The 13,701-nt window shown below is 43.7% G+C and overlaps 1 protein-coding gene across 7 annotated transcripts in view; it reads left to right on the top strand.

The window, feature by feature from the left end:
• The window catches only part of BBS4 (Bardet-Biedl syndrome 4), a 127,991-nt gene continuing 114,290 nt past the window's right edge, over nt 1–13,701 (top strand). For 5 of the 7 annotated variants that reach the window (XM_073363109.1, XM_073363111.1, XM_073363113.1 and 2 more), the window contains exons 1-2: nt 7–83; nt 9,452–9,503. In XM_073363109.1, coding sequence (XP_073219210.1) covers nt 9–83; nt 9,452–9,503 — 127 coding nt within the window. In that variant the 5' untranslated portion in view covers nt 7–8. Of the gene's footprint in view, nt 84–4,739; nt 4,806–9,451; nt 9,504–13,701 lie in introns of those variants that run through there. The other 2 variants (XM_073363110.1, XM_073363108.1) reach the window with 2 other exon arrangements.

Genomic DNA, 13,701 nt, shown 5'->3' with positions numbered 1-13,701 from the left:
TAGTAACCATGGTAACTGACAACTTCCGACTCGCGGGATCCTGGGGTAGAGCAATGGCGGAGCCGAGACTCGGAGCCGAGCAGGTGAGGGGGGCCGGGGACCCTCAGGAACCCCCTTCCCTGCTGGGAGCTTGCTGTCGGGGCCCTCTTTCCTCTTCCCCGCTCCCTGAGGCGCGGCCGGGGCCCTGCATCCAGCTCCCCGCCGAGCCCTGAAGTCCCGTTAGCGCCGCTCCGGCAGCGGGGGCCTTGGTTCGCGGGGCTCTGCTGTGCACGGGGCCCTCGGCGCTCAGCGGTGCGGAGCTGAAAAGATCAGACAAAGCCTCGTCTGTAAGGAGGCTCCCCCTCCCCCCGGCGTTAGCCGTCGTAGGGCCCCGCTCGGCCTGGCTGCGCCTGGAAATTAGATTTCATACCCAATCGAAGCGCCCTCGTGGGGGAGCCAGCCCGAGGGGTGGGAGGCGCCAAATGAGGGACCCTTACAAGGGGGGATGGGGATAGGGGTGCAGATGCAACATTAGTACCTGTGACGCAACAACAGGGCAGCTGCACCGGTACTAATGCTGGTGTAAGCTCTGCTGGAGACACAGGGTGCTGGCATTCTCCCACCACATTATCTAGATGATTGCCTAACCCAGTGCTGAAAACGGCCCAGGTGCACTATTGCTCTGACAGGGACAGTGACCTAAGCCTTGAGGTAAATGTGGAAGTGGGATACCAGGAGGAAACACAAGGAGGAGGGTGCAACAGAGGGGGCCTCCTGATTCATACTGAGAAAGTAGGGCAATCAGATAGTTACCTTAGGGGCATGAGCATGAACGCAAGAAACCTGGGAAACAAGCAGGAAGAATTGGAAGTCCTGGCACAGTCAAAGAACTATGATTGGAATAACAAAGACTTGGTGGGGTAGCTCACATGACTGGAGCACTGTCATGGATGGGTATAAACTGTTCAGGAAGCACAGGCAGGGGAGGAAAGGTGGAGGAGTTGCACTGTATGTAAGAGAGCGATATGATTGCTCAGAGCACCAGTATGAAACTGGAGAAAAGCCTGTTGAGAGTCTTTGGGTTACATTTCGAAGTGAGAGCAACAAGGGTGATGTCGTGATGGGCGTGTGCTATAGACCATCGGACCAGGAGGATGAGGTAGATGAGGCTTTCTTTGAACAATTAACTGAAGTTTCCAGAACATAGGGCCTGGTTCTAATGGGAGACTTTAGTCACCCTGACATCTGCTGGGAGAGCAATACAGCAGTGCACAGACAATCCAGGAAGTTTTTGGAGAGTGTTGGGGACAACTTCCTGATTCAACTACTGGAGGAACCAATCAGGGGACATTCTCCTCTTGACCTGCTGCTTACAAACAGGGAAGAATTGGTAGGGGAAGTAGAAGAGGGTGACAACCTGGGCAGCAGTGACCATGAGATGGTTATGTTCAGGATCCTCACAAAAGGAAGAAAGGAGAGTAGCAAAATATGGACCCTGGACTTCAGAAAAGCAGACTTGGACTCCCTTAGGGAACTGATGGGCAGGATCCCCTGGGAGGCTAATATGAGGGAGGAAAGGAGTCCAGGAAAGCTGGCTTTATTTTAAAGAAGCCTTATTGAGGATGCACGAACAAACCATCCCAATATGCAGAAAGAATAGCAAATATGGCAGGTGACCAGTTTGGCTTAACAGTGAAATCTTCAGTGAGCTTAAACACAAAAAGGAAGCTTATGAGAAGTGGAAACTTGGACAGATGACTAGAGAAGAGTATAAAAATATTGCTCAAGCATGCAGGGGTTAATCAGGAAGGCCAAAACACAACTGGAGTTGCAGCTAGCAGGAGATGTGAAAGGTAACAAGAAGGGTTTCTACAGGTATGTTAGCAACAAGAAAATGGTCAGGGAAAGTACAATACCCACTTGGGGAAGTGAGGAAACAGATTGAGACGGGTAACCTACTATAGGACAGGCCCAATAAGGAAAATAACACAACACCACTGGACATCACGTTCAGCCCCCAGCTAAAACCTCTCCAGCACATCATCAACAATCTACAACCTATCCTGGAAAACGAACCCCCACTCTCACAAGCCTTGGGAGGCAGGCCAGCCAATCCTCGCGTACAGACAGCCCCCCAGCCTGAAGCAAATACTCACCAGCAACTACACACCATACCACAAAAACACTAACCCAGGAACCAATCCGTTTAACAAAACCTGTTGCCTTCTCTGTCCTGATATCTACTCTAGCAACACCATCATAGGACCCAACCACACCATCAGAGGCTCATTGACTTGCACATCTACTCATGTGATATATGCCATTATGTGCCAGCAATGCCCCTCTGCCATTTACATTGGCCAAACCGGACAGTCTCTACGTAAAAGAATAATTGGACACAAATCAGACATCAGGAATCGTAACACACAAAAGCCAGTAGGAGATCACTTCAATCTCCATGGACACTCAATAACAGATTTAAAAGTAGCCATACTTCAACAAAAAAACTTCAAAAACAGACTTTAAAGAGAAACTGCTGAGCAACAATTCATTTGCAAATTTAACACCATCAATTTGGGCTTGAATAGGGACTGGGAGTGGCTGGCTCACTACAAAAGCAATTTTCCCTCTCTTGGTATTGACACCTCCTCATCAATTATTGGGAGTGGCTACATCCACCCTGACTAAATTGGCCTTCAGCATTGGTTCTCCACTTGTAAGGTAACTCCCTTCTCTTCATGTGCCAATATATATATATTCACTCCATGCATCTGAAGAAGTGCGTTTTTTACCCATGAAATCTTATGCCCAAATAAATCTGTTAGTCTTTAAGGTGACACTGGACTCCTCGTTGTTTTTATTAATGATCTGGATGATGGGCTAGATTGCACCCGTAGCAAGTTCATGGATGACACTAAGCTGGGGGGAGAGGTAGATACACTGGAGGGTAGGGATAGGGTCCAGAGTGACCTAGACAAATTGGAGGATTGGGCCAAAAGAAATCTGATGAGGTTCAACAAGGACAAGTGCAGAGTCCTGCACTTGGGATGGAAGAATCTCATGCACTTCTACAGGCTGGGGGCCGACTGGCTAAGCAACAGTTCTGCAGAAAAGGACGTGGGGATTACAGTGGATGAGAAGCTGGATATGAGTCAACAGCATGCCCTTGTTGTCAAGAAGGCTAACGGCATATTGGACTGCATTAGTCTGAGCATTGCCAGCAGATCGAGGGAAGTGATTATTCCCCTCTATTTGGCACTGGTGAGGCCACATCTGGAGTTCTGTGTCCAGTTTTGGGCCCCCCACTACAGAAAGGATGTGGACAAATTAGAGAAAGTCCAGTGGAGGGCAACGAAAATGATCAGGGGGTTGGGGCACATGACTTACAAGGAGCGGCTGAGGGAACTGGGGTTATTTAGGCTGCAGAAGAGAAGAGTGAGGGGGGATTTGATAGCAGCCTTCAACTACCTGAAGGAGGGTTCCAAAGAGGATGGAGCTAGCCTGTTCTCAGTGGTGACAGAACAAGGAGTAATGGTCTCAAGTTGCAGTGGGGGAGGTCTAGGTTGGATATTAGGAAACACTGGTTCACTAGGAGGGTGGTGAAGCACTGGAATGGGTTACCTTGGGAGGTGGTGGAATCTCCATCCTTAGAGGTTTTTAAGGCCCGGCTTGACAAAGCCCTGGCTGAGATGATTTAGTTGGTATTGTTCCTGTTTTGAGCAGGGGGTTGGACCTTCTGAAGTCTCTTCCAATGATTCTGTGATATAGGTAATAATTTTTTTAGTGTAGATGGGTTTTAATTCTGTCCGGTGACTGGTTGGTAGCTCTGTAGATCAAAACACTCCTTATCTACAAAACCTAAATAGACAACTTTAATACAAGCTTCCACGCTACCGTATTAATGTTCCTCAGCTTTGACCTGGAGGGACCATGTTTAGGAGTGAGGGAATAGTTCAGTCTCCAAGACCCATTCAGTTCTTTACCTCTCTAGTGGAACAGTCAACAAGGGGGACAATTACTGCTATGTGAACATTTGCTCACTAGGAACTAGATGGAGATCACCCAGTTTGTTTCACATGGGCCACCAAACAGTCATCAAATAACAGCTACTTTAATTTGAGTCAAATTTACATTGGTGAATTGGATGTGAAAGGCCTCTCCTTATTCCATTATTAATTTCCTAACTAGCCAAAGTCTCTCACTGAGGCATCAAGTTACCCACATTCCTTCCATTTCTACTTTCTCCCAAGAATGGACAGAGGGGAACTCTGTGCTGACAGTGGTGATAGCAGAAGAAAGGCTATGAAAGATGCAGCTTATCAGCTGCAACCAATACAGTTTCTGTTTTGAGAATGTATGTAAATGGGGTTTGCAAGCTTTCTTTTTTTATTTGTCTTTAATAAAAGGGTAATAACTGTTTCTTTCCGAAGTTCGTCTACATTTTAGCTTCTCAACCTTGCTGTTATCACTTAACTTCCCATACAGAATCTTGTTCATGAGTAGCTTTTGCACTGACATGTAAAACAGTGGGTACATTACAGAACTAAATAGATGATCCTGAAAATACAGTAATCTCTCATTAAAGGGTGGTTCTGCTCTGAAAACACATTTTGGGGCTCTATGTTTTAATCTCTAGATTAAGTAAACACAATTTACTAGTAAAATTTTATTTGATTTTTTTTTCTTGTTAGTTTGTTCTGGCAGTACTTCATTCTCGGCCTCAGCTCTGAAAGTCAAGGTGGGCTCATTCGGTTCACACTGTTATGAACAAGCAAAATGTTATCCTGAGATGTATTAACAGGAGTGTTGTATGTAAGACACAGGAGGTAATTGTTCCACTCTACTTGGCAGTTTTGGGCACCAGGCTTTAAGAAGGATGTGAACAAGTTGAAGAGAGTCCAGGGGAGAGCTACATATATGATAAGAGGTTTAGAAAACCTGTCCTATGAGAAAAAGTTGAAAGAATTGGACACATTTAGATTAGAAAAGAGAAGTCTCGGGGAGAGGAGTTGGGGACATAACAATCTTCAAATATGTAAAAGGTTGTTTGGAAGAGGACCATGATCAGATGTCCTCCCCTACTGAAGGTAGGACAAGAAGTAATCAGCTTAGTTTGCACAAAGGGAGATTTAGGTTAGGTATTAGGAAAAACTTTCTAGCTATAAGCAGAGGTAAGCACTGGAATAGGTCATGTAGGGAGGTTGTGGAATCCCCGTCATTGGAGGTTTTCAAGAACCGGTTAGACAAACACCTGTCAGTGATGATCTAGGATTACTTGGTCCTGCCTCAGATCAAGGGGCTCTGGACTAGATGACCTCTTGAGATCCTTTCCAGGCCTATATTTCTGTGAAGTCCATTAACAATTCTGTTCATGATGAGTGATTTAGAACAGAATCCAGCTTGCTCACTCAGGGCTCTGCCAGGCTATTGTAAATAAAATGTAGTCACTGGAATGAGCAGGTTCTGAATACACCTGGGGGATACTGGTGGTGTTGGTCAATAGAGTAGTACTGTGCTGTAGCAGTTGGTTTGTAAGGAGGGCATCCATCCCCACTTCCTTTCAGAGGTGGAGTGAACCACTGATCTTAAACGTTATAGACATTTTGGTAAGCACAGCTGCAGAGTTTGTCTAGAAATGTGGCTCTCAGAGAATTCATCCCAAGATTGATTTTCATCGGAAAATCAATTTAATTTTGAGTCTTTAATCGTTTGATTGCTGTGTTTCAGCTCAGCATGACACACCTGGTAAAAGGATTATGCTCTGAGAGTGACCTAGTTTTATTTAAATCACTTGAGCATGTCGTTAAAAATGTTTGAGTTTGGCATTACAGTCTGAAACTACTGACATTTTGGTCTATGAAAAATACAATGCTTATCACAAAGTAGCATCAAAACTTAAATGTGTCGCTTCACTGCTTGTGCTAGATCTGTTCTCCCATGTTATTTATTTAAATGTCCCAAAAAGGTTTCTTATCTTTGTGCTATTTTTGTGGACAGTAATATTCACAATGTAATAGGCATTCAGTCTTACTCTAGCTTTCAACAGGGGCAAGGGTATTCTCCTTTATCTGGAGAATTTTCCTTTGCCTTGACACCTGACAGGAGTCCAACTCCGTTACCGTCTGCTGTCAGTGTAATCAGCTTATGTTTTAATCTTTGGAGACCTGAAAGAGATTTATGAACTGATTAGAATAGAAATTTAGTCACCATAATTAGTTTCCTCACTGAATCTAAGACTTTCCCGAAGATAGAATCTGTCAGCCTTGCCCCAGGGAGGTGGAGAAGGTCTCTTAATATCACCTGGCAAGCAGGCTGCATCATTGGAATTCTGAGTTTTTAATCACCTCAGGGGGGACACAAAGCTTCAGCAGTATTGCTTGTTCTCCACTGAGTTGCTTCCAGTGTAGAAGAGAAGAATAGCCATACTCCAATCTAAATGGATTCAGCACTTCCAACAAGTGTGCTGGGGAGTAGTAACATGACATAAACATGAGATTCAGACGCTTTAAGCCCGGACTCCCCAAACCAGTAGAAAATGTACTGTAGGGATTGATCTTATACTGGGCCATGGGAAGTGGCAGGACATGGCACAGTAAATCACTTTCTTCACCCACCTTTGTGAGTCTATAAGAAAATGCCTAATAGGAAAGACTGGTGTGTGGATTTTTTTGCATTACTGAATGTCTGAACTATGGAAGTGAAAGGAGTTGTTAGTCAATTGAGAGCGAGCGAGCAAGCGAGCAAGCTTTTCTACTTTTATATCTATACTTCTGTTTAACTCTCTTCTGAGTGTCTGATTAACAATTTGTAGACCTGCCATCCCAAGACAGCTAGGCACTGGCATGCCAAAGGGAGATTTACAAAAGAGCTGCCACAGTCTCCAGTGTTGTAAGTGGCAAAAATTTGTCCTAGATTGAGGCCTGATCTACGCTTACAAGTTAGGTTGACATAGCTACGGTGCAAAGGAGTGTGAAAAATTCACTCCTCTGAGCATCATAGTTAAATGAACCTGATCCCTGGTGTAGACATGGCTAGGTCAGTGAAAGAATTCTCCCATCAACCTAGCTACTGCCAGTTGCTGTGGAAGACGCATTCCACTGCAGGGAGAGCAGCTCAGACACTACCAGAGAGGCAAGTGCAGATATGGTGCTCGGGGCAGGGACAGTGTGCGGAGCCCTGTGGCCCCCCTGTCTAGGAGTCGGACCTGCTGCTGTCCGCTTCCGGGGTGCAGTGAGGTGTAACAGGTAAGAACTAGCCTGCCTTAGCTGGGCAGCACCGCCACCAGAACTTTTAATGGCCTAGTCGGCGGTGCTGACCAGAGCTGCCGTGACCCAGTGCCTTACATTCAGCGACCCAGTACTGGGTCACAACCCACAGTTTGAAAACCACTGATCTGTTACGCACATGAGCCTTAGAACTGCGTGTTATGCACCTAACTGGAGAAGCAAATTCTTCGAATAATGTTTGAATTTGATTTCTCCCAAAAGGCTGGTGGGTGCCAGGCACTGTATTGGAGGAAGGGTGCGTGATCTCAGCCCTGGTTTAATCCCTATGGCAGCTGTTCTTCTGGGGCTGTTCAAAAAACATTGCCAGAATGAAGAAGAGGTCAGTGTAGCTGGAAAACTTGTCTCTCACCAACAGATGTTCGTCCAATAAAAATGACCTCACCTACCTTGTTGCTTTAATATCCTGGAACCAACATGGCTACAACAACACTTCAAATTGTCAGAATGTGTCAACTTTAAGAAAAGCAGGTTTTTTCCAGGGGCTATATTTTGAGAACTTCTTGATCAAATGATTCCAAAATTTGATCACTAACGGAACCCTGAGACATCTGATTTCACAGCAATTAAAGTAAACAGGCAGATTTTAGAGCACTTAGAGTCAAGCTTTAAACAGAAAGCTGGTCTTAACCTTAACTCTTGGTGATGCATGAGATGGAATAGAATCATAGAATATCAGGGTTGGAAGGGACCTCAGGAGGTCATCTAGTCCAACCCCCTGCTCAAAGCAGGACCAATCCCCAATTTTTGCCCCAGATCCCTAAATGACTCCCTCAAGAATTGAGCTCACAACCCTGGGTTTAGCAGGCCAGTGCTCAAACCACTGAGCTATGCCTCCTCCCCGTCTAGCTCAGTTGTATTGGCTTGTAGGTTTGATTGCTTTTTTACTCCTAACTTTGATTACTAAAAATAGCGGATCTGATCCTAGATGCAAACAGGAAGTAGATCTGTTCAGTGTTTTGACTGTAAAAACCTACTTTGAGTCAGTTATGCTTTTTGTTGTCTAAAGGATGTTTCCCTTTTGTCAATGGCTGCCTTAACTTCCTAAGTGTCTGCCTTCTCTCCATGGTGAGAGTCAAATGTAAGAAGAGCAAAAGGATTTTTGTGATCTTTATATGAATAATTATCTCCTCTTTGCTGTCAACAGGATACCTACATTATCTGTGAGGTCTGCTACAAACAGCACTCTTCTGCTTGAGATTTTGACGTGTTTAGAATCAAACATTGGTGTACTGTCTTTTGTGCAGGGCTCGGTGTGCCTTTAATCTGCTCCAGTGCATTGCTATGATCCTAGTGTATATTCTCTCAATGTAGAAAAGATCTCATCTTCACTAAGGCTCAATAATTTCACAATTAGCTTTGCATCAAAAGCAGTGGGCGTGGATGTCTCTAAATGGCTAGGGATGCTAAGAATGTATCCTCCATCTGCCAGTGCCAAGAATAGAAAGGGGGTTACTAGATCTCCCCACCAGATCACAGCAGAGTAGTTCCCACAGCTTACCTTTCCTGATCCAGAAAATGCTAGGTATGCTAGGGTACAAGAATGAGACCACCCTATTCCAGCACCAGACCCTACCAGTGATGTCTTCAAAACAGCACAGAGAGCGTTTTGAAATACCCTGTTAATCAAATGCCTCCCACAGTTGATGTTAGGACTGCTTTCCTTAGGGCCCAATCCTGAAAATCCTTGCACATGTGAGTAGTTCCAGTGAGTCTCATGGGACTACTCATTACTACAGAGAACCTTCTATTCTCCTTCCCCAAATCACTTCATACCCAGTGCTGTAATTAGCTGTGTAAGCAGCTATTGTTCTTGTGTAATGGGTTTCTGCCATTCCCTCTTTGATTTTAAGGAGCTTTTTATATGGTTGTATTTTCAATAAGCAAAATATGCCCATGTAATTCTCACTTCCCAAACCCTAATAAATGTAGGTTCACTAACTATATTGATGTTAGCCAGCAGTAAACACGCTTGTACTTATTAAAATCAGAGATTTTTCTCAATCTACACAAATAGCAAAAATCTGGATTGAGCTTCCAACAGAAATGACTAGCATCTGGCTGGTATAGTAGATTCTGTTTAGCAGAGATGCCGCTATTTTTGCTTTGACATTTGCCAGATGTCCTTTTGGGGGCAATTCCTTGAAGAAGCCTTGCCATTTTAACACTGTCCTTTTCTATCATTTCAGGCTTCACCATTCCCAATAGCTACAGAACCTCAGAAACCCCGCCCAAGAAAAGGTTTGTTTAAGGATGTACTTACAATAGTATTACTTAGGTAGGACAACGTAAAAAGATTGCTCCGTAATGTGTGAACCTGTCTGAGAAGCACACAACCAATCTGTATATGAACCATTTGTTTGCAGAGGTGAAAAGCAAGTATACTCATTTATTGCACCATCTGGTCTTTAATCACTTGTGTGTATGGCAGTGTTGGCCAAACTTACTGACCCTCCGTAGTTCAAGAGCTGGGGTTCGCCTGCCAGTTGCTTGGGTCTTCAGCCTTGTGGCAGGGTGGTGGGGTTAGGGTTTCTGCCCTGCAGGGAGGGGGATCTCAGGACTTCAGCCCTGCTTCTGCTGAATCCCTGAGCCCTGGCAGGCATGTCCCATGTGGTTGAAGCCCTGAGACCCCCACATCCCTGCTGGGCAGAAGCCAGAGGCGACATGCGGGGTCACATTGCCCCCCAGATTTTTGCCAGGATTTGCTGGCCACGCTTGGTCACATGGTGCCACTGGGCCCCCTCCCTGCACAGTGGCTACTGGAGCTGGCAAGCTGGAAGCTGCAGTCATGGGGAGAGGCAGCGGCAAACACCTGGGAGTTGCAGGGAGAACTGCTGAGGGTAAGAGACTACTCTGTGTCAACTGAGAGCCTACCTCTCAGTCCCAGAAGACCCAACATCATTCAGTCTGCTATATGAACTTAAAGTGGAATTGGAAATGAGCTTTTTAATAATTAAGGGATTTTCTGAAAACTTAGTGAAAATTCAAATGAGGGAAGCACTTGGAGCAGTGATAGTGAAAGAAATGTAGGGGTGACAGTAGCCAAATACTCAGATAGGACTTTACAATAAATTGTTTGGGCAGCAGGTAGGTGGATAGTCGATGTGGTTCTGGTCAGAACACACCTGAAACCGGGGTGGATTTGATTTAAATCACTAGTCAGGAAGACTTGATTTAATCATGGATTTCTACATGAAAGTGCATTCTTGTTGGTTGTTATAACCTTAATACATATTGTTCACAACTCAGAGATAGATGTACGTTTCATTTTTAGAAGATACACACTATACATTTTTAAAGTGATTTATTTTGAAAACTTTTCAGATTAGTATTACAGCTATATCAGAAAATGAATGATTGTTTGGTTATTTCATTTACCAAAGGTAATTGAAGCAGATATTTATGAAGTTATTGAGAAATGAACTATCTCCAATTCAACAGGTTAATCATTAATATTTAGAGGATTTTCTTGCCATGCTGTTTTAGGAGGAAAACATCACCAGACTGATATTTAAATTGTTTTATTTAACTAAAACAACGTTATGTATTCTGGATTTTTTCTTCAACAGCAAACTTATAATAATTTAACAAAACAAGCATATGAATTTTTGAATTTAGTTAAACATTCAAGTTTTTTAAAATCAGGTTTGTTTTTGTTAAACTTGTTTTAAACTAAAATAGTTAAATGAAATATTAAAAAAAAAATTAAATCGACTATGTCAGCCAGGTCAACGTGAGAAACTTAAAATATTGGCTTCTGCAGCTAACTCAGTCGTCTTCACCTTCATTTTCCTGTTTGTTCATAATCTGGAAAAGAAGAACAAGCTTTCCTGCTTTTTCAGGTCCCAAATGATTTCTCAATTTGGAATGAATTAGTCCAAAGGAAGAAAATATTCTTTCTACAGCAGAAGAAGCAGCTCCTGCTGTTAAAAGTGAGATTATCACTTCAACAGTCTCTGAATCTGAGTGCTTAAGTGACTTCCTCCAGTTGACTGTTGTGACTTTCTTTAAAACATCATCAGTAGACATATATTTCTTGAATGGTTTACCCTTAGCGCTGAAGTTTATGATAGTTGGCATTATGGAGGGATGATTGCTGGATGTCCATGTCATAGCTAACTCCTCTTCTTCAGCAGTTAAAGTTTGACCCCGGTACCGAGTATTGAGAATATTTGCAAGAAAATGAGCTGGAGATAGTGCTTGTCCCATTCATTTTTTTAATGCTTGTAATTTAACTCTATCATCGCATATTTCTCTTTTTAAGATCTCACCCAGTTCCTTCCAAATTTCAACAGCATCAGCAATAAAACAGCTGTTTCCCTGCATTTTGTTCACGGCTACAGAAATAGGCTTCAGGGTGCTCAGCATGTGTTCAACATTTCTCTTAAGCCCAATGTTGAGAACTTTGGCTGTGACAGTGCCATCTATTTTTTCATGATTTTGTTCACAAACTGTCATCAGCTTAGACCAGTTCTCGATATAGTGCTCAAAACACTCCACTACTGAGTTCCGTCACACATCTTGTGGGGGAGTTAGCTTGGTTCCTCCCACTTTTTTCAGAGCAGCTGCTGCAAAGTGGTTGTTACGGAAGTATTTTGCAATTTCAACAACATTAGCCTTTATTTCTGGAACACTGAAGTCTTTGGCTAGGAGGTGCATCAAATGAGCACTGCAGCCGTATGTTGTTATCTTGGGACTCTCTTCGCTCCCTTCTAAATAATTTCTTCTCATCTTGGATACATTTGCAGCATTCTGTGACCAAGCTGCATACTAGACATTTGATTTTTTTTCCCCACAGTTTGTTATAACTTTTACTGTTACTTCTTGTAAGTATTCTGCTGTGTGTGCATTTCCTGATGTATCAATTGTTTCTGTAAGGAAGACATTCCCTTCTTCTGTTGTCACACGAGCACAAACAACAGGATCATTGTGGACATTGCTCCACCCAGTCAAGACTCAGGTTAATAATTTCACCCTCTAGACCAGTGGTTCCCAAACTAGGGGCTCTGCTTGTTCAGGGAAAGCCCCTGGCGGGCTGGGCCAGTTTGTTTACCTGCTGCGTCCGCAGGTTCGGCCGATCACAGCTCCCACTGGCCGCAGTTAGCCGTTCTTGGCCAATTGGGGCTGTGGGAAGCGGTGCGGGCCGAGGGACGTGCTGGCTGCCCTTCCCGCAGCCCCCATTGGCCAGTGGGAGCCGCGATCGGCCAAACCTGTGGACGCGGCAGGTAAACAAACCAGCCCAGCCCACCGGGGCTTTCCTTGAACAGGCGGCGCCCCTAGTTTGGGAACCACTGCTCTAGACCTTTTGCACACTGCTCAATTTCTCTTTCAGACACTTTATCCAGCAATTTGCCTGCGACATCTGCTCTGTTGGGTGGACTGTATCCTGGTCTTAATGACTGAACCATGCTAATGAAGTGTGGGTTCTCAATCATACGGAAAGGAGAGTTTGTTGCATAAACAAGCTGGGCAATTTTTTCATCAATTACCTCTTTTTGTAATCTGCTGGTTCTTATCACAAATGTATCTATGGTTATTTCTGGATGATGGAAATTTTTCTTCTTTTTGCTACAGGTGATGATATACTGTGGCTATGTGACATACATGATGTGACTGAAACACTATCATTGGCAGATAACTCTGAAACTATAGAAAATGATGGTGATCTTGAAGGTAGATAGTCTTCAGAATCCTGTATGCTGAGGGTGGATTCTCCTAAACAAAATAAGTCAGTGCGGTTATTTAATTATTTAATTATTATTACAATACTGCTCATTTAGTATTACTCATTGCACTCACTAACACTCAGTACGACTTTAAAGGTGAAATCGTAAAAGGAAGATCTGCCTGTTTCAGCTATTTGTTTTTTACCACAACTACATCTAAAATGACAGTACCATAGAGTAACAACTATATTTTTTGCTCAAACGTGAGAATTCAAGAATAGTCCAGAAGGAAGACAGGCAGTCCTTAAGAAAGAAGTATGAAATAAAAAATGTACCAACCTGAAGATCTTGCATGTTCAGACATGTTCCTTTCATCATCTTCAATGCAGCTTCCTCCTGAGAAGGAACACTTCCCATGATGTTGTTTCATTCAGTCAACCAGGCCTTGCATTTCTTTGTTGCACTGTTTGCATTTTGCACGCATGCCTGTCTTACCCACAGGTAGAGGAACTTCATTAAAAATATTCCCAAACTGGGTCTCTCTTACGGCCTGCTGCCATTATAGGTTTTCCCTTCTAGTGAGAGAATGGTATGGTAGATCTCAAATCAATGAAGGTTACATGCAGAAAGATCTCAAGATTTCTGGAATATGCTGCTCAAACAGTTTCACTTTTGTTTCTACTGTCTGTCCCTCCTTCTCACATTTATCTCCAGACTACTTCTCCTTGTCCAGCTCTATTCTGCCCCCAACAATCTTCTATTCATTGAACTTT

The sequence above is a fragment of the Lepidochelys kempii genome, chromosome 10 (assembly GCF_965140265.1).
Source record: "Lepidochelys kempii isolate rLepKem1 chromosome 10, rLepKem1.hap2, whole genome shotgun sequence".
NCBI lineage: Eukaryota > Metazoa > Chordata > Testudines > Cheloniidae > Lepidochelys > Lepidochelys kempii.
Note: the sequence above shows the minus strand (reverse complement) of the source record. Positions and strands in the feature narration are given on the sequence as shown.